The 21,119-nt window shown below is 44.2% G+C and overlaps 1 protein-coding gene across 8 annotated transcripts in view; it reads right to left on the minus strand.

Moving 5' to 3' along the window:
• Window positions 1-3,029: 3,029 nt before the first annotated feature.
• Window positions 3,030-21,119, minus strand: part of LOC121058862 (lethal(3)malignant brain tumor-like protein 4) — a 47,021-nt gene continuing 28,931 nt past the window's right edge. For 7 of the 8 annotated variants that reach the window (XM_040534967.1, XM_040534966.1, XM_040534962.1 and 4 more), the window contains 9 exons: window positions 18,462-18,572; window positions 17,180-17,294; window positions 16,946-17,045; window positions 15,945-16,124; window positions 14,436-14,567; window positions 13,972-14,033; window positions 11,163-11,329; window positions 6,696-6,758; window positions 3,030-3,301 (listed from right to left, as the gene is read on the minus strand). In XM_040534967.1, the coding sequence (XP_040390901.1) occupies window positions 3,173-3,301; window positions 6,696-6,758; window positions 11,163-11,329; window positions 13,972-14,033; window positions 14,436-14,567; window positions 15,945-16,124; window positions 16,946-17,045; window positions 17,180-17,294; window positions 18,462-18,572 (1,059 nt within the window). In that variant the 3' untranslated portion in view covers window positions 3,030-3,172. The remainder of the gene's footprint in view (window positions 3,302-6,695; window positions 6,759-11,162; window positions 11,330-13,971; window positions 14,034-14,435; window positions 14,568-15,944; window positions 16,125-16,945; window positions 17,046-17,179; window positions 17,295-18,461; window positions 18,573-21,119) is intronic. The other variant, XM_040534964.1, reaches the window with a different exon arrangement.

A 21,119-nucleotide genomic window follows, 5' to 3' on the forward strand; every position in this document is an offset into this window, starting at 1 on the left:
GACTGGGAAAAGGCAGAGATGAGGTTGCAAAAGCAGAGCCTGGCTACAGGACCAAGCCCCCGAGCCGCCCACGAAAGCAAGGCTCCCTGCTGCAAGCGAGGTGGCATCGGCCAGCAGTGAATTCCTAAGTCAAGGAGCCAAGCTGAGGCTAAAAGATGAGTTGTTTTTTCTTAGTCTTGTAAATATTAGGGAATTTTAAACGCGTCCAGCGAGGACAGGAAATCTTTTTGCCCTTGTGGTATCGTGAAGTTGTCTGATTTTATTAGAATATAGCTATATTTGGAAAAAGAATTAGTAATAGATGTGTGCACATTCTTGCTTGCGCTGCAAAGACAATTACTGGATTACAAAAAAAGGCACAAGAAGCACATTCCTCCTTCTTCTATCCCTAAAAGGGTTCCTCCTTCCTCCCTGCTGAAAGCACTACTACTGCTGTCACTGAATAAACTCCAAGCACACGTTTCCGTCTCTGATCCAGCTGGCTTGGAAGCCCCTAGGATTAAAGATCTCTCTTCTGTTTGAGTAATTTCAGCGACGAGAATCTTATTGCTTGTTGCACCAATTCTCTTCATCCTCTATCTATATATAGCAGGAGATGAAATTATATCACATTTTGTTTTATTGCTGGAGGCAGTCTGCTGTCCCCCAGGGCAGTTTCCCAAAGGAAGGAGGTAAAACAGAAGATTTGGCAGGACCTGCTTCCTGAGACAAGAACAAGGTAACACTGCGCTCAGCCCACCTGGCTGGCTGTCACGGCGGGGAAACCGGAGCAAAGAAGGGCTCAGGGTTATTGAGCAAGTCGTTGGAGGGCCACGAACAAAATAATCCAGCCACTGACCCTCTGCTCCCGTTGTCAATGAACGGATTTTGCTGTGCCTGGAAGGTGAGCTGTGTCACAGCCCAGGACGTGCCACTTACACCTGAAATCTTTACACAGACTTGGGTGCACGGAGTGGGGAAAAAGGAACGTGACTCTTTGGTGAATATCCTGGTTGTCATACTATAAATTCATTTTTATAAATTCATATCTCGTCTAGTCCCTAATACTGCATTAAATTACTATATTCTCCTGCAGTTGCCTGGCTGGTATTCAACGTTTCAGCGATTAAATATCCCCCCACCCCTATGTCTTCTCTGCGGAAGGCTTAGACTCCTTACACATCTTACACAAAAATAGAAAGTATGGAGACCAATAGCTCTATACATTAATCCAGGACTGAATGATTTCAGCAGCATGGATTCTGCTCTATCGACAAATTTAAGGAACTCAGTACCTTAGGAAAGTCACCAGGACCTTCACAGAAGCTGCAAAGCTGGACAAAGGACACAGAGCGATTAGGGACAGAAACCAAGCGCATTCCCTGTGTCATCACACAGTCACGAAGGGTGCGCCCATTCTCAGTTCCTGGCAGCTCCCAGAGAAGCTGCAGGACTGGGACTAAGGCAACAGCACTGGTGGTAAAGATGCCAAGTTCAGGAGGGAGTTTGAGGTGCCCACAGATGGATCACATCTCAACGTGCAATGCCCTGAGAAATTCACGCAGCCCTGGGCTGTGATGGCATGCCAGCCTTCGGCAGCACAGTGCAAGCGCTCTTCCAGTGCTCCGGAGGGTTTGTTCACTCACTCACGGCCTGGCGGCTTCGAATGAAGAGGTGGAAAGGTTTACCTAGCTGAGATGGTTCTTGCTGAACTCCAGAAGAGGCAGTCAGAAGCTAGCATGCTGCCAGCTGCAACGGGAAACGCTGAGCAGGGCCCTGGCAGGGCTCCCCGCTTCCCACTGGAAAAAAATGGCTTTGGAAGTAACGGCATGGAAATCCCCCATCCAAGGCATTGCAGCCCCTGCTGCATGTTCCTAAAGCTGTGCTTTGGCTTCCAGCAGAGCAAGAAACACCAGTGCTCTCTTCTGCCAGGAATGCATGCAGACTGCCACCTGCACACACAGGAACAGAGCCACAAGCTTTGCTGACCTGTGCCAGGGAGGTAGCAATCTCTTTTGAGAAGTAATTCCTACCTTGCTTTTCTCTCTGTTCTAACCCTGATCCCCCTTCAGTGAAACCTGCCCACGTGTTCTTCCTTCCTGCCTCGCCACTAAAGATGCAGGGGAGCCAGTGCCCTGCTACTACAGCACACAGCTCACCGGCACAACAGATCAATGTCCACCTGGAGGCCGAAAGTGCTAAAGCACTAAGTGTTCGTGGGGTTTGGATTGTTTGAAAATAAAAGCAAATTGCTTCTAGGAAACTTGCTTGCATCCGTACACGTAACACTGCCCACTGGTGGGTTTTCAATTCCTAGCATTCGGCTGACTGAAGAGGGTTCGGATGAACCCGTCAAATTCCCAAGTGCTCCTGATGGCATCATTTTGCCGTAAGATGTTCATGGTCCAGATAGCAGTTGCACAAAAGCACTGATGGGAGAAATACATCTAGAATATTTACCTTTGTCTCCTGTGGGAGATACCTGTATGAGAGAGCTTTGCCTACCAAAGCCTGTCCAAATAGGGCTTGCCTCTAACTGCCTGGTGGCATGAATGAGAAAGGTTTGCTTGTTAACAGAAATGATGTAAGCGACCACTGGTGGAAACCCTTTGCCCATGGTACGCTTCTGTTGTGGTGTGAGCAGCCCGGGAATAAAGGGTATTAGAACAATATCAGCAGGAGAAACTGGAATTTAAAAATCAGTCGTAAGAAAGTCAACTCTTGACTCACAGCATTGCTCTGAAGGGCACCTTTTTCCTATTTTCTTACTCTCTTCTCAAAGTTTTTATACATATATATATATATTAAACATGCTGGTGATAACTCAGTCTCTCTTTCAGGCACTATCATCAGACACAGAATTCATTTCACTTGTAACTTTCCTCTTACTATTGCAGCTCCACCAATGTTACCCTGGATTCCCCTTATAACCGGAGGTGTCTTCTAGATCTCAAAAGAGATTGATATATCAAAACCAAACTCAATTACAAAATATAATAATATCCTCTTCTTGGAAGTGAAGCTGCCCCATATTCCAGATTGCGGCAGGATTTTTATGTCCTCAAAATATTTTTTAATAAGTTCTACTTAAAATATATCTGAGTCCAAGTCTGCCTCTTGGGCACGTTGTAATGCTCTCGGTGGAAGATCTGTTCCCTGTCAATTCCTCTTGGGCTCTGCCGAAGGGCTCTTCTCACTCTTCTTCTGCAGACTTGAACATGAGAATGGCATTGTAGATCTTCAGGGCAGGACCCAGTTTGATACTGAGTATTTTAACTATGTCGGTCTGGTTCAGGAGCAGAAAGGCTTCACCATCTATCTGCTAGAGGTGCAAAACACAACATCAGATAGAAATTACCATCAAGAAACAGGCAGGATTCTCATTTCTGGTTGTTCAGTTAAATGATGTACTTTACATATGTACATTCCTCCATACTGAGGAATGAAAGCACAAGCACAGCCCTGAAGACTGAAACCTTGTATTATTCCCGAGTGTTGGCACCCACACAGCCTGAAGTTCCCAGGCATACTGTCCTTCCCAGGGGTCTCAGGCCTCAACCAAGAAGCCCGTCTTCTAGAAACAGAGAAGCCAGAGCATGGGCAAAGAGTATGAAGAGATCACGAGGAGGAGGCTTGTTCATTAGACTTTCTGTTCACTGTAAGGACACTTCGCTAAAAAGCCAACAACTGTCAAAAATCCTACAGCCTATTCATAATCTGTGGCCAGAAATTAGATCAGGAAATGCAAGTCTTCAGGAGGCAGCTATCCAAGAATTAATCCATTACGCTGATCTACAATGATTAGAAGTATAAAATCACCATTTCCTACTGCATTCATTATATACTGTCATTGCATAGCTTCTTGGATTCCTGTTAAGCTGTTCAGGGTAAAGTTTAAAGCTTTTCTGATTTTTTTGGTCAGCTTTGCTAGAAACCTTACAGAAGAGAAAAAACCCTTAGATGTGTACACCTGGCTGCTCTAAGAGCCAGTCTTCTGCCCACAGCCAACCGGCCTCCATTTAAAGGAGTAAAACAGGAGGCTGTTATGAAATAGTTTTCAATGACACTAAATGCGCTTGTTCAGCACAAGGTAAAAGAGATGTGCTATATAAAACACGGCACAGTAAAGACCTGGAATCTGTCTGGATTTATACACACACTCTCCTAATCTATCAGCAAGGAGACATTCAATTAGATTCAAAGCAAGCGATACAAAAACACACTACCTTGTGAAAATAAGGGATGCTCTAGGTACCAGTGAGTAAAAACATATTAAGAAGAGGTTAAAAATGTACTTGGGTTCATAAGGACATCCAGAGACACAGCAAAGATATAATTAACATAAACCCCAAATGCTGCAGGGAAGAAGCCAAGGATTAATGGACACAGACAAACAATACATGTGTCTCTAAGTTACTCCATTGAAGTCCATTTACAGAGACCAACAGCCATCTCCTCCTCTCGCTTGATGTTCACCAGTCCAGCAGACACCACCAGACACTCAACTGATCCAGAATAACAATTCTTCTGTCCCTGTAGTCTTCCTAACCAGAATTCTTTTGAATGTCAACAACTGGCAGAAAAGGATACATTCAATAAACTTGGACAAACATACCATTAAAGCAAAGACCTGGGACACGGGAGATTTGGTTTCCTCCTCTCTGGCCACACAAGAGACTGTTAGCAAGTTACTTTACCTCCCAGTACGTACACTGGAAATGACAGCAGGGCTCCCAGTCCGCAGACAGCCACACAACCTCAGTGAATATTATTTACAAGCTGCCTGGAGTCTACACTGCTGCAATGCCCATGTTAAAAATAGCCTGAAATAGATGGACTGCTGCTTAAATTAAATAAAAAGAGTCAAGAGCAGGAGAAAGCTGCTGGAAAACAGTCCTATATTTCAAAATGTTTTTGAGTTCCATATTATTATTACCGTGTTTCACTTTCACTGCATCGCCTCGAAGATGCTTATTTTAAACAGACCTTCCCTGAACTGGTCCTAGAAACAAGCGTCGTTATCACTGCCTGTGGTTTATTATTCATTTCTTTGTTCCATCTTATTTGGATGGTTTTTAAAATTCCGCGCACAATTTGTTCTCTTCATTCGTAATGTAAGCAGCAACTTATCCCTCTCCCCCCCGCCAAGAGAAGTCTGCAAGGGATTTATTTATCCTAAACTGAGAGCACTCAAAGGCCTGATTACAGCTAATGGACAACCCTGGTGGAGGCCAGCAGTCCTGTCACTCACACCTGAATTCTGGCCAAAGCCAAACTGCTAAAAGGGTTTTAATTTCAAACTGACAGTTTAGTTTGAGCAGAAACCTGAAAAACAGTCCAAGCCCCTCTTGTTTGGCATGGCGAGTCATACTTGGAGGTTGCAGAAAATAAGGTATTAAAATAGAACAAGGCCATGCTGCTCTCTGAACTAGAAAACAGCCACCTTGCTCAGGACCCATTTAAATTATTACTAGAAGAAATAAAATGAATTGTGAATGGTTGGATTCATTACAAGACTTACAGCTCACTTACCAAGGCCTCATTTCTGAGCGCAACTTCACTAGAAATCAGGCTGCATCTTTTACACTCAGCTACACCGAAGGACTGGTTCAGTAAGATAAATTTCATTATTCCCTCTATATTCAATTAAACAGTATTCCACTAGAATGTCACACTGCGAACAGTGCTTCTTGCAAGCCTCAATTTATTTTGCTTTTTATTTGGTGTGTGTGTGTGTTTTTAAATAAGGGAAAACAAAATACAGAGACATAAATCCCATAAAATGCACTACGGCCTGATTCATCCTGAAAGGAAGCCAGCTCTGGGGAGCAGTCATCTATTAAAAACCTGCCCTTTACAGTCACTACAGCGTGCAGTGCTTCTCCTCAGTACAGAGGGTGCGCTCAGTGCCTCGCAGAATACAGAGAAGGCACAACCCCTTCCCTCAAGCTCTTAGCATCAAAGCAGCAGAGCTGTGGTGACAGAAGGGAGGCATGTCTGTGCATATTAATCAGGGGCTCGCACAGAACCTCCAAGTTGTACCTGCATCGTAACTGGAAGCCGAAGCAATCAGCAGAGCCTGGGAATTGTACCGTCAGTGACAGGACGTGCTAAGGAACAGGACAACCGTATCCTGCACTAGCTGCAGTTTCTGAGAAGCCACAGTGAAGGCACCACAAACAGGGAGCAGAGTCCAGAGACCAGCCTAGCACGAGGCAGCAGTGACAAGACACGCCGCATGCAGGCGATGCTGACTTCCCAGCAACTGCTTTTCAAGGCAAGGACCCTCTCCTGCTCCCACCTCGGTCCTCAGGAGAAGCCAGTGGCTCCTAAGAAACCCTACGACTGCCAGCCTCACCAAGAGGAGCAGGCATATGTTCTCGTTAGAGGGAGCAGATGAGATCTTCGCTGCACCATTCCAACAGGACATCTTTATAACTATGCCAGAAACACTATGCCATAGTCCAAGACAGGATGTTAAGCATAAGCTAAGTGATTGGAACTGAAGGGGAAATTTAAAGCAGCAGAATGCAATTAACCATGCTAGAATCGAGCTTGATGCCGAAGCTGCCTCCTAAATGCCACAGGCTCCTTAATGACAAGGCTGAGCATGTCTGTGCAGCCAGCCCCGTAACTCCGGAGCAGCAGGGGTACGGAGCAGACCCACCAGTGTCACGGCACTGCATTTGGGAGTGCACGTGGCAGGCTTGGCTTACCTCTTCCCTGAACACAGATGCTTGTTCTTTGCAACCAGGTAGACGCTGGATAAAGCTCACCACCTATAATTAGATGTAGAAGAGAAACGTGAATGATTGAAATGGACATCAAGTAAAAAGGCCTTATTTCTGTATGTGAGTTCTGTATGCAAGAATTTTTCAAACTTTAATTCTCATAACTCTCCCACTGATGAAGGACATACATGAAAATATTACTGAGATGTTGCTGCAACACAAATACTTTCCATACTGCCATTTGACCACTTCTCTTCCTTTAAGAGAGCAGTTTCTCCAATGCTCCAAGTGGTCCTTATAAAACATCACTATTATTTTTACAGATTAAAAAGTGCCTATGGTTATAGACTATTTTAAACCCAACCACAACTTTACCTCCTCTATGGTATTATCAGAAAATAAAATTAGAAAGAGAAAGATAAAGACAATTTCCCACTATGACAACCCTTTAAGAGAGAAGATCAACCAACCGAATGAGTACTCCTGGTTTACCAACACACAGAAGGCAGAAGAGCTACGAAAGTGAGGAGTTTGGGTTTTATTTAATCTGTGGTAGATGCAGAGGATCCATGGAACCAACAGGATTAAATAAGTTAATTTTACATTTCATATTAGAGAAAACCTTTCTAAGCAGGAAATCTGTTAACATTTGGAATAATCTCCTCTGAGACATGCAAGCAAGCCTTGGATTACATTATATAACACTAACTAGTGCAAGAAGCAATCCTGAATGCAGTGGAGGATGATTTAATATGCATTGTCTTCTCCATCTGTAGCTTCACTGGTTCACAGAAGATTTGTATATTGAGGCATAATCAGATCAAACATCTCATGCTAATTGGATGCTCCCTTGCAGGAACAGCTCTGTTTCACGAGGCATATTCATTTGAGTTATTACAGATGTGACATTTCTTCCATAAACACAAACAGACAAACAGTTAGGAGGGGTCACTGTCAAAGATGAGCTTCCCTTTAACTCACCATTGTCAGACTCTCTCCTAAATCACGTCATTGCATCTGCAGCTGATCCCACCACTCGTGCTCATTCCCTTCCCCCAGTTCCATCCGCAGGGAGCTATCAGCCTGCCCTCCGGCTTCGCTCCACCCTGGCAGAGCTGATTTTTGGTGAGCAGCTCTGACTCTGTTGCTTCTGTTACGCAATCTGCCAGCAGAGCCTTCCTCTCCTCTCATGTTTCACCATTACATGGTGCTAGGAGGGAAAGCTTGGTTTTAAAGAGAACCTCTAAAATTGCTTTAGCACGCAATGACTCCCAAATCTTCTTCTGTAGAAGTGCAAACAAGTAACAAAATACTACTCTATTTTCTTTTGAACTCCTCCCTTCCTTATAATGAAAAGAAACAAATGAAAATGCCTCTGCAGGGCGGTATCTTCCGGAATTTAAATGACAGTAGGACCCCTGGGGGCAAGACGGTAAGTGCCCCTCATGGGCACTGCATCAAGAGGCTGGCAGAGATTTCAGGGGAATGCTCTGAGCTTGATTTGCTCTTCTGTCTCTTCTGTTCTTCCCTGGACAATCGCTGCTGGCCACTGTCATGGTCAGGGTGATGGGGCTTTGATCTGTCCCAGACGCCTCTTGTATGTACACAGCAAGCACCCTGCTCCAGAGAGGCCTTTTAAACAAATAATGGTGCTGGGGTTCACTAGAAACCGAGAAAAAGGAGGAAGGAGGAGGATGCAAGAGAAGAATACAGGAGAGATGGTCACCAGGGTGTCAGCCAGACCCTGGGTGTGCAGAGCCAGGTGGCCTGCCTGGCCCGTGCCACCGCCAGAGAGGACAGTCCCCAAACTAAGGCACAGCAGCTGGGGGAAAAAGGAGTAGCAGAAGGCCAGGACAGCAGCACCACGGGCTGGAACAAACTTGTCTGGACCCCAACACAGCTGCACAATCACGGCAGTGAAGCACTTACCCCAGGGAAAGGTGAGGCTGGGGAGGGCAGATGTGTCGGACAGGTCAGATGTGTCGGGATCAGGCAGATCAGGGCCTTTCCTTTGAGGAGGTGAACCCCTGCCTGCCTTTCCTGCCGGTAATAACCTCACGTAATAACCTCAGAGCTATCTGGTGGAACTGTTTTGCACTACGACTGCATACCAGTGGGGGGGCAATTGTTCTATGTAACTCTGAGAGCACCTTAAATCTCCATGCAACGGGTGATAACAAGATCCCAGATATGATATATCGAAATTAGCACCATAATGGAATATCTTTTAGGGATATTTTTTGGGATAGGAGCTGGGTTTAACTCAGACGCAGTAACCCACAAGCAATTAGCACAAGGACAGTCCCCTCACAAGGTACTAGCATCTGATGCGGGATTAACTAATGAAGAATTCAGCTCCGGCACATATTAATGTTCTCCTGTGATTCAATACCCTACACTAACTGTGCTTTGAAAACATGATAGGAAGCTTTCAATAAATAACAAAGCTACATTAAAGTAACTAATCTTGTTGAACTGTTCAGTGTTACCAAGGGTTCCTTAGCTTGAGGGTCCCTAAATACTGCTGCTGCTCTGTCATTTCAGCTGTTCTCAACCAACAGAGAATTAAAGCAAGATTTTTTTTCCTTAATGTGGGTTTTATAAAATAAAAACAGTTCTTCAGTCTGAAACCAAAGGAGAATTTTACACTCCCATTGCTCTTGTTTCACATCAGCAGAATAGGCTCCTTTGTGCAGCGGAGTTCAAAGCACAACTCATAGGCAACTGTTTGCCCTGCAGGAAGATGTTAGAAGCCCAAACGCCGACAGATCAAATCTACTTTGGACTCACTAAAACACAGAGAAGTCCTACTGCTTTCATCTTCCAGACCTTGCGGCTACATTGCCCTGCACATGCCAATCCTGCAAGTGCTCATACAAGGGCTAAATTAATTCCTACGGGAATCTGTGAGGAACGGGATTTGCAAAACCCGATCCACTTTACCAAAACTCAAGACAAAACCTGTAATGACTTTAGCTGGTCTGTTGTGGTGCTGCAGCTGATCTTTTTAATGTGCCATTCACACTCCCACTGGTAGTCAGCGCATCATCAGTAGTTTCAAGCAGTTCATTGTGTTCCGGATTGTGAATCACTACACCACTATGCCCTGCATCGATGCCCTGTGGTCCCTACTTACATTCATCCGCTATCAAACTAATATCCCAGTTAAATTTACCAAGCAGTTGCTTTAAAGGTCAACTGTAAAGGACAAATTTTATTTGGCTTGTATCCTGTCTCTGCTCCTCCATGAAACAACCTCCATGTTTTGTCCAAAAGAAAGAGATTCTGATTGTTTTCATGTCAGAGGATTAGCTGCTCCTGCCTGTATTGATTTACTAAAAGACCTTTTGGAAAAAAAAAAAAAAAAAAAAAAAGTGGAAGCTTTCTCAGAAGGATACAAATAGAAAACCTTTCAGAGAGATTTTTTTCCTCATTGCTATGAATTTAATTCTAACTCATTTTCATTAAAACTTAAAAGAAAAAAAAAGAATAAAAAAATAGCCAGTTTTTAAACCAGCCACACTAATTGCTCTACTGCCTTCACATTTGCTGTGGTTCCCATCCCCTGTGATTCTGCAATCCCACCGGACTCCAACCAGTCCTCCAGCATGAAGAACAAAGTCAAGATTGGATTTATCTGACATAAGAGGCACTTAGGCAAAATGCACTTTTTAAAAGTCTCCGAAGATCCTCTGTGTATCATGAAGAATGGCACCTTTTCCTGCTTTGCAGATTATCTCCTTCCTTGCAAGCGCAACATTACAGCACATTTCTCTTCAATTAAATAGCCTGTGATTAAGCGCCAGGATCCAAATTGTCACCACTTCCCGAGTGGAGATACAAATATTATTTATGCCCAAGGCATCAAGGCAAAAACCAACTACTCAGCCCACAAAAGATACCAGCGTTTTCACATGCTTCCTAATTACAGGAGACATCTCAAGAGCTGGGACTGCAGAGACATATCCCCAGCTGCACAGCTACCTCTGTCAGAAATCAGGTCAGGCTGTGGGCAGTTTTGTTCCAGGGGAAACAGGCAGGGAGACGTGGGAGGAGTGGGTATGCACAGTGCAGTTTGGAATTATCTGCAATGTAAAAGTGAATAAGCAGGAAAGTCACAGGAGAGGGGGAGGGAGACCAGAGAGAAACAGAATCTGCTGTCAGAATCGTGTTTCAGGCCTGAGCACTGAAAGATCAAGGGGTAAATAAAAAAGAGAGTCTCATTCATTGAAATAAGCCACGGGCACCAGAGGGTTAATAGGGATCTTTTCCCTCCTTTTATAAAGGACTCAGGTACAACTTCTAGCTGAGTCAGCTACGGCATACGCAAGGCAAATGGCAAAGCATTACCTAGGGAGGCACAGAAAATAAAGATGTCTTCCAATCAGCACTCCAGAAAGGGGGCTCTGGCATTCCAGCACCCGAGAGCGGAGCAGGTAGCAGGTAACTCACCTCTTCCACAGTCCATTTGGCCACGTGCTTGGCTGTGAGGCCCGAGACCTCTGGCAAGAGCTTGCAGTGCTGCTCCCAGCAGAGATGGAGGCGGTGGGTTGGGTTAGAGGTCAGGGAAGGCATGAAGATGGACTGGTGGAGGGCCTGCTGGAGATCAAAATCAGGGTCTGGAAAAGGAAACGAGACATGTCAGAGCGAGTCTTCAAGTAAGAGCAATTACGACAAAAGAGGAGGAAGGGTCACAGTCTGGAGGAAAAAGCAAGGCAGGACAAGCAGGCAGCCAGGCACTGCTATTGCAGGGCACACAGCTCTCAGGGTGTTCTCCCCCACCCTCCCGAGAAAAAGAAACCAAAAAAAGATAAGATTGCCAGGCTGGAGGCTTTATCGTTAGCTCGTTAGCTTCTTCCCAGGAAAATGATGTCACGCTGCTAACACAGATGATGTTTGCAGCGTTTTATTGACAAGGTGGAGGAGTTCTGGTAACAGCATCTTCAGCTGGAAACTAATGGCATCGTTCCAGCTCACAGCTGTAGCCAGCCTGCGAGGAGCGCCACGCATGCCAGCTGATGGCCTGGGCTCGCCGCCTCCCCAGGAAGCTCCCAGGCCAGGAGTGCTGCAGGTTACCTCCAGACATCAGTTCCCTCCTCATGTGTCAAGTGATGGAGGCTTTAAAAAAAATCAAGGAGGAGGAAAAAAAAAAAAAAAAGAGAGACAGAAGAAATCACCCCTCCCTAATGAGATCATTTGAGTAGTGCAGAGTCATGGTCCTACAGGGATTTGCCCGGTTATACAACAGGAAGTGAAGCAGAGGATGGAAACAACATGGAAAGCATTCCTCTGCTTTACAAGGGGTAACGTGCACCATCCCCTCGCCCCCCGGCAGGCACTGTGCAGGCTGCCAGGCGCCATCCCGCGGCAGTGGTACCAACATCCCGTTTTGCTGCCGTTTTCATAAACCCTCCCCAGCCACAGCACCGACAGGGCTGCTGCCTGCCTCAGATTTATTCAGTGCTATCGTGAACGGCGTTTGCAGGATGGTGTGTACGGACCTGTGGGGTGTGCCAGGCGCTGCTTGTAAAGCACAACGAAAGCAGTGCTACAAAGAACAAGTACATTTTGACAGGTTGCCTGCTCCTCACCAGCTGAGGCGAAAGAAGTGCTAGAGGCAAAGGCTGGTCTGATGCAAGGTTATTCCTCTGTCCCCTTCTGGGTCACCTTACTTCATCTCCACCTCACTAAGGGATGCAGGACAGCATCAGATACGGGTCTCTACTTCTAATAATGAGACCAGAGCGGGGGAATTAAAACTTAAATAAATAAAGCCTGCTCATCAGTGCAGAAGCTGATGCTGCTGGCGATGACATGGCGTAGGACATCACTCCTGGGAGGCTGTCACCTGCTCCTCACCTTGTCTCTCCCTGTGTCCCCAGGGGCTGGCAGCAGCTGGCCTCACCCCCCCGCCCTGTGCCAGGAGGTCCCATTCGTGCCAGGATCTTCTGTGCTGCCACATCCCTGCTGCGTGGGCACTGCCTCGATCACAGGCTGTTCCCTATTCATTTTATTCCCTCCCCATCCTTACAGCTTGGCTTTTCTTCATTTCACCCCCTTCTCCACCCCGAATGTCACCATTAAGCCTTTAAACCTTTAGTCACATTGATAACATGGCAGCTCACGGTGAACAAAAAGCGTGCCTGCTGCAAAGCGTGCACGGGAACAGTGACAGGCACCTGGAGGGACAGGGAGCCTCACAGCAACACGAACTGGAAAGCCCTTTCCTTCCCTGAGCCCAGATCCTCGGGGAAAGTGTCCAAACCACGATCTACAGAAATTATTATCCGTTCAGAAGGAAGCGGTGTCCTAATAGTTTAAATATAGATGGGATGAAAGCTCTGGGCAATCACGAAATTACAGGTCAGTGGATTATTGCAGAATTTCCCTCTACTGATTTCCATCACTCTGCTTAAGGTAAATGCGACGGGAAAGCAGACAGCTTTCCCTGCCAACCGCAACTGCAGCTCAGAGCTGGCAGGCTCTCTAGCTCTGACTGCAGAAGTCAGCACAAGGTAAAAATGAATAAATAAAAAAAAAAAAGCTAGGCACCTGCCCCAGTTTGTGCCTGCTTAGCTATTTTTGATTGGAGACTTATTACCATGTTAAATCCTCCTAAAAGCCTGGTCAGCTCGGTTCTCTGAAATGGCTTTTTATAGTAAATCTGAAAGTTAAGCATATGGTTTGCCAAAGTGATATCAGAAAGCTTCTCTTAAAACTTAACCTGTCAAGTACCAGAATAAAAAAGACATTGTTTTTCCATTTGATTTTCTTTTTCCTCCTTAGGAGGATCTTCAAGGAGTTACCCTAAATGATTCTAATCATGTTTCTGAATACCCAGGGGGAATCTACTGCAAGAATTTGGCTGAACTTAGCAACTATCTGCCAGGTTTTGTCTGTGTCTCCCATGACACCTCTTCTCACTCTACCAGCAGAATGGTTGCAGACGAGGGAACAACTTCCCCTTGCCATTTCCGGAGAGTATGCAGTGGTACTACAGATGATGAAGGCTCGTCTTCTCAGTCAATAAATACAAAGCTTCACTCTAAAAAGTATAAAACCCTACACCTCTATGCAATTTTACTCTTCTTCCTCATTTTAAAAGAAAAAAGACTACCCTTATCATTATCTCCAGGGTATGTTCTCTCTTGACCATGGAATCAACAACAAAAAAAGCTGTAGAGTTTTAAATTGTCCTTGGGGGTCTGGTAAATTGCACATGCAAACAAACACACACAAAAATAAATAAAAATCAACCAACCTTTCCCATTGTTTTCCTGTTTCGCCAGCTGGAACTTTATATAGGCATGTGAGCATCCAAGCCTGAAAGCATCAAGTACGAAACATTTCAAATGATAACACAAACTGATAACACAAACTCCTCTACAGAAAGAGATTAACGGTGTATTTAGCAACCAAAATTATCTCCCTCTTACCATTAGCGATAGAACTACTTGTCCCTGGCCTCTCTTCTCTAAGCTAAGGACTGTGATATTCAGTTCACAGCTACAACTCAGATTTGAGCTCACAATGGGAAAGTCCCCGAAAGAGTAGGAGGAAAGGAGGAGACTTAACAACATGTCATTCTAAAACTCTGTGCTGCAAACCTCTGATCAAACTGAGCCGTTCTAAGCTCCTGATTTACATCTGTATTTTCTATGTAGCAGCAGCATCAAGAGGCGCAACTACTAATCCATGAAAATACCTCACAAAAATCTTATTTACTTTTTCGGTTTGGCTTTGATGTCTGCAGACGATTCCTCTTCTATCCAGTCTTTCTCTTGATTGTTTTCAGACTGTTCCGACAGACTGTGAACACTGCTTTGACATGACTTTTCACTGTCTTGTGCAGATTTTCTGGAGAGACAGATAAATGATAGCAGCTAAGCTGACATCCTCTGTTCCCTTTTCCCAGAGGAGAGGCAAAGCCGGCAGCTTCTTGCAAATGAGAGTAACAACTACCACCTAGTGGTGGAAGGCTTCCTCTCCCCCACCATCATTACTGGCACAGTACAAAGTGCTTTACTCTAGCATGGATTGAGAGAGATTATGTGAAATAATCAGCCCCTGTGGACTGAGGCTCTGATCCCAGCAGCTACAAGAAACCCACTGAAGCATGTGCTGTGGTGAAATCAAGAGATTTAAGATTTTGGAACCCTGATTCCTCCGGATAACATTTAAGACAGTTTCCACAGCTGAGTTTGCTGCATAAATAGAGCTACACAGTTAACCAAGGTAGGACAAACAGCAGGAAGTTATAAGATTCGCATACTGAATTTGAAGCTCCCACTATCAGGAAATGAACTAGTTAGAAAAACGTAAATATACTGCAATTTTAAATTGCCATTTATTCTAGGAGAATCCCAAAACTCCTGATAAAATTTTCAAGTAACAATGCCATTGAAATGCTATCAATTCTGTTGTTAAGAGTAGCAAAAGGAGATCCCAGCACATTACTGGGATCAGAAGCGGCAAACTCTGGCCTGGCCATGCACACTTTAGGGGAGAGGTGTTCCTTTTGTCTGACCAAACATACCTCAATAACGTTATAATCTAAGCAAAGCAAAGAAACCTTAAAATGCATATAGGCCTTAAAATACAGAAAAGACCTAAAGTATCACCAGAGATTGCCTTGGAGAGACTGAATTCCTACAGACTGTGGGTGACAATAGTGAAAGCATTCCTGTCCAGGTTTGTCCCAATGACAGCCTAACTGCCTCCTGCAGCCAGTGAACTACTACACAGTTTACCTCAACGATACTCAATTCCAAGATCTTCATGTAAGAAAACAAAATATCTGAAGGAACTCCACTTGTTTGCCAAGTGATACATACGGAGCCATTACACCTACCAGTGTAATGCAACAGGCTCTGGGGTGGATCACAGTTACAGTTTAATAGTGCAAAATAATCTTGCTTGACAGTTTTAGGACAGGAAATGAAGAAAAAGAATATATTTTAAATTGAAACAGCAAAGAAAAATTTATGGAGACAGAATGCAATTTCCTTTGTTGGAATGTGACCAGAGCAGCAGGATTAAGGAATCAAGAAACCTATTAAGGCATATGAGGGTATAAAAGTGCACTGCTCTGTGTTAAGAGTGTCTGGGGCATGGGTCAATATTACAGACAGATGAACTCAATGCTCTACTGCTTCTCTGCCAATTCCTGTGTTTGTCAGCCTTGTAAAATGGTTTTGTTCCCTAGTACCTGCCCAGGAAATGGGTTCAGCTCACCTGGAGTGTGGAGAGTCCTCCTGAGAAGACTCTCCTGTTCCCAGTAGGACTGGGGCAGGGGTCTCTATCCTCTTGGCTTTCTGAAGGCTATTGCCAGAGGAAGGTTTTTCCCCGCTCAGGCGGTCCTGTAACGAGTTTTCTCTGCTGAGGTTCACATCAGAATATGGGCAGCCAACTAACCTGAGTTAAAGAAAAAAAAAAAAAAGAGAGAGAGAGATTATGATGCATGTTTCTAAAACCAGCCTTCCCAGCCTCAGGCAGATATATACATCAACAAACACAGAAAAAGCGAGGCCAGAACATGTCTGGAAAGGAGACGTCATTACCCAGTCTAAGGTGTGGGCAAGCAGAGGACCAAATAGCAGGTTTAGAAATCAAAGTCATGTTTTTAGAGTCATCTTAGAGAATAACAACAGCTCTTCCTGTGTAGCCTGCTTGTCTGAACAGTATTTCATGAAACAAAACAGTCCTACAACTATCACTCTGAACAATTCAAAATCCTTTACCACATTATATACTACTGGACCTTCAGACCTCCCATTTGAGATTGTTTTCTTGCTCTGTAACATAGTTTAATCAAGAAAAACCTTTCTTTTCCAAGAACACATAAGAAATCAAAGGCAAACCACAAAACATGTGCACTCTCTCCTTTCTCCTTACGGTATAATAATCTACCAACACTCTCCCTCTTAGCTGTCTTCTTGCATCCTGTTCTTGGGTATGTTATTTTACAAAAGAAATTCCCTCAGTAATACTGGAAGATAGAAATTGGAGAGAATTCATCTATGCTAGATTGTATTGCAGTTGTAATGATTATACCGGTATAAACTGAATTTATGGTGGAACAGTGCATTTAGACACGAGAGGGAGCTGCAATTGCACTAATAGCTATCTCCAGAACAAACACCCAGTGATAATTTCAGTGCAGTGCAGGTGCTTGTTGCTGCATTACTCTTACAGACAGCATCAGACAGAACCCTTATAAGATCTCATATACATACGTATAATGTGTTCCATATCGTGGTCCCCTGACATGACCAATACCGTGACAGCCTGGAGTAGGACACGCTTGTCCCACAGTTCCCACAGGATCAACAGCACCTGGTAATAAGAATTAAAAAAGGTAAACAGGTTTGTAAAAAGCTAAACAGATTTGTAAAAAGTTTCATACAACTGAAGAGCAGACTGCATTTAGGGAAAATTATTCAATACAACAACGAGGTCATCTACATTACCTAGAGGGACTTGCAAAGCATGTCCAGTTTTTGCACACCAGCCTACTGGATGAACATCAGGGCTGTCTGCATCGACCCAAAAATCATAATTACGGTCCCAGCCATCAAAATGTATCTAAAAGAAGCACAGAGTCTCAGTGAGAGATACAGTTAAGGATATGACTCAGCTTTTATTTTAACTTCCCCCTTTGTTTCACCTTGCTCAACTTGCAGCTGATTCATTCAATCTTTCAGTCAAGCACAATCATTCTTTGTGCTCAATTTGTTTTCCTGACCCCTTTGTCTGTCTTTTAGGGAACAACCAGATCCTGGTGACATAGTCAAATCAGAAGGTCTGCAAGAACGCACAGACCATTGGGTGCTCCAGCACACTCCAGACTAAATATATGCAAACAGAATTGCTTATGTAATTGTTTTGTTTTCTGTGAATCCCAGAACACCATAAAAGCCAATGAGTTTGGCAAGTTTTGCAGTAAACAAGCTAGAACTTTCCACTGGATGAAGGCACTAGTAATGGTTGTTCAGATCCAGCTCAGGCAAACAGAAATTACTGATCACTGCTGTTTAAAGGCTAATGGGTTGCTCATACGGCAAAGTTGCAAAAAAAAAGGTATGAGCTGAGTGTCATGCCACTATACACTGGCAAAACTTGACTTCAGCTGGCAGTCACAGTGATGAGACTGAGAATCAAATGGCCAAGGGGAAGCAAACTCCACTCCTGACCATCCTTCAGGAAGGAAACCTGTGGCCAAGAAGCCCCCATCAGTGCAGGCTCCACTTTAGCCAACTGACATCTAATTTCTCAGAAGCCAATGCATTTCTGGCAATATATTAACATGAAAATAATTAGTTAAAATGCATCTGTGTAATTAATTTATATTGGTGAATGAAGCTGCTTCCCACACGGACCAGGGCTTAACTTGCTTTTGATTTTCTTTTAAGTGTGTTAGGAAAAAATTGTCAGGTAGCTTCCCACCAGCAGAACATTAATGCTGCCTTCACTCGTACAGATCACACAGAAACTGCTAAGAGATGGGAAATCATTCTGTCAAATCTTATTTCAAAATAGTTACATTAAAACAGTAACTAACAATACCAGGCAATTCCATCAGATTTCAATAGGCCAAAACAACAGAAATCATTTCCAGTTGGGCAGGCCTGCAGGCTCCATCATCTGTAAGGTGTTTGTTTGCTGCTTCTCATATCAAACGGTATTTTTTCTGTCCTGCCAATCATCGCATTCCTCAGCAGAAAGGCTCTGCACTTCAAAGCAAGGTCATACCTTAATACGATGGTCATCTTTGTCAATTATCGTTGCTACTCTTATCAAGATGGGATTTCTTTTGTCTACAGCCTCTAACTTCATATTAACTTGGAATCCATGAGCAGGACGCTGTAAGACAAGATCATAAGCAGAATGCTAAAAAGTCAGGGCATTCACAACTAGTTGCCTTCTCTGAATAAAATGCACTGGATGTTTCATACACCAGTCAAATGTTTTTGCAGCTTTGGCCCCTGACCTCATATGGCAGACTACTTCAGAGGTTAAAGTAAGAGTTTTCTAAAGGAATAGGCTGTCCATTTGTCAGAAGTCCAAAATTACTCAAGGAGAAGCCTGAGCTTTCCCACAAAAAAAAAAAGGAACATCTCAGTCAGTGCAAGAGGCTCTTCCTTGCCAGAAAAGACCAAATACGACCACAATCTCCACTAATACACAGACTGAACAGTCTTGACAGCAAAACTGCTCAACACAGCAGAGAGATTACCTAACGGTTGACAAGAATGCTGGCCAGCTTACTTCTGTCTCACATCAGAATACCTGAAATGCCGCTGTGGGACACCTCCCTTCACTACACTACAGAGAATCATTCTTAGCATCAGATGCAGCCACCTCTGCTTCTGGATACTAACAGAGTTACCTTCATTTGGTGCTCGGGCTGGGAAACAAGTGACTTCACTTCAGTGCACTGCAAAATTCTTCCTCTGACACAGACATTTTGCCTTAACTGTAACCTGGCAATTCCAGACACTCCTCTTCCTTCCCAGAGTAAAGAGGATACAAAAATCCCCACTTCCAAGACAACCAGAGGTATTTCAGATCTTTGCTTTGAGCCTGGGCTTAAGCCTCTCTCGTGCAACAATGGTGCAGGACCAGGAGCCCATGGGTCAGAACAGTAACTGCCATCTACTTCTTATGATAACTGCACCTGCTTGTTATCACTTGTTGAAAACTGTGGCACTGGGGAACAGTGCTGGGACATGAGAACAGTTCCAGCCACAGGAGTCTCACGCCCACAGCTGCTCATTTACCATTTGCCTCAAACCCTGGCGGTCACAGTACTTTGTAAAAATTCCAGGATGCCCTTTGACCTGACGTGTGCCCTCTGCAGCACCTGTGGATGTAAACCTCTATGTAACAGACAGCGTTTACCAATTTGTTTTCCATTTATTTTTGAAGGACTGTGAATTCCTCCTCTGAACTCCTCACCTGGGGGTTATGGAGCACTGGGCACTCATTCAGAACACACCCCTCTTCACTTCTGCACACAAAGGTCAGGGGAAATGACAGTTCCAAATCATGTCTTTGAACAAGATCGGGTTAACGAAAAGATTAATATCATCACTCTTTCCTCACAATCTTCCTTACCCTTTTCACTGTCAGCAGCTGGGTAAAGGGAAAGAGGTCGCTTCTGAGATGAGGGGATTACAGACTCCAAACCTCAAGTTTCCCTTCGGTCTTTTCACCTGGATACAAGCTTTTATCCGCAGGCTTCCAGCCACATGGTACATCAGAAGCCAAGCAATCTAAACTGCATTTAGTTTTAAGAGTGTCTTATTGAGCCAGCCAACATTGTCTGACTTTCTTGGGGAAAGAGTGTGAGTGCTAGAGAACAAAACACTGCCCAGAAGAGGAGTCTATTTGAGTCTTGCTGAAGGGTTGCTGCCTTTTTGGAATGGCTTCTGAATGTTTTTGAATTGACATCCCAAGACAATGGGTTGAAATAGTGATGCTGACGATGAAGCTGTCTTCTCCTATGTTTTTGGACGGAGGAAAAGGCAGAAATCCAGACACAAGATCTGCTATTTGTGCTGATGATCAGTGTCTCCAGACTACATACATTAGCTCTTGAAAACTGTTAAAAAATAATTCAGTGAGAAATGCCAGTTCTGGCTCTCAACCCGTATTTTTATGTACTGATTTCCTGTAATTGCTAGCTGGAAAAATAATAATAATAATACAAAAATCAATAACCGTGCCATGTATTTGCACTTCAGACCAACCACGCCAGAAAAATAACGAGATTTGATCCTGGAAGAGTTCTATTAACTGTTGTTATATCAAATGCAATTTTTTTTCTGTCTCATTTTCATGAAACAGTCTTGGATGCTAATTTAGACTCCCAAGTTTCATGAGAGCCAGAATTGGCCCTTCTACCGTTCTCTCAAAGCCAGATATCTGGACGAACAAAGCAATGGCTGCAGAAATTGATGAAAAACAGGAAGAGAGTCAGACAAGGCACTTAAATTCCTCCTTGGGAAGATGCTTCATTTTGGAAGAATCCAAAAGAGGGAGTATCCATATTAACAAGGCTCCCTGTACTGAGCAAAGCCCTATTATCTTCAGGTGACATTTCTTAACGCCTTTTATATTCTGAAAGTCTGAGGAAGCGATGCTGTAATGAGAGATTACTGAGGACTGGAGAGTGGCAGTTTTAAGTAGGTTGCACTCCACCGTTTCTTTTTGTCAGAGAGAATTTTATCATCTTTCCAAAACATTTGTCTCTACAACACAAGTTCTGTTGTTCCTCTATCGTGCATTAGACCATTTGCTGCATTCCCTCTCTCTTGTATTCTGAAATTTCCCATTTTCCAGCACTGTTGGGATTTTGCTAACGCAGCTCAGAAAAAGGCTGAGCCTACGCTGGGGGTAACAAATGCG

This window comes from Cygnus olor, chromosome 23 (genome assembly GCF_009769625.2).
Source record: "Cygnus olor isolate bCygOlo1 chromosome 23, bCygOlo1.pri.v2, whole genome shotgun sequence".
Classification (NCBI taxonomy): Eukaryota; Metazoa; Chordata; class Aves; order Anseriformes; family Anatidae; genus Cygnus; species Cygnus olor.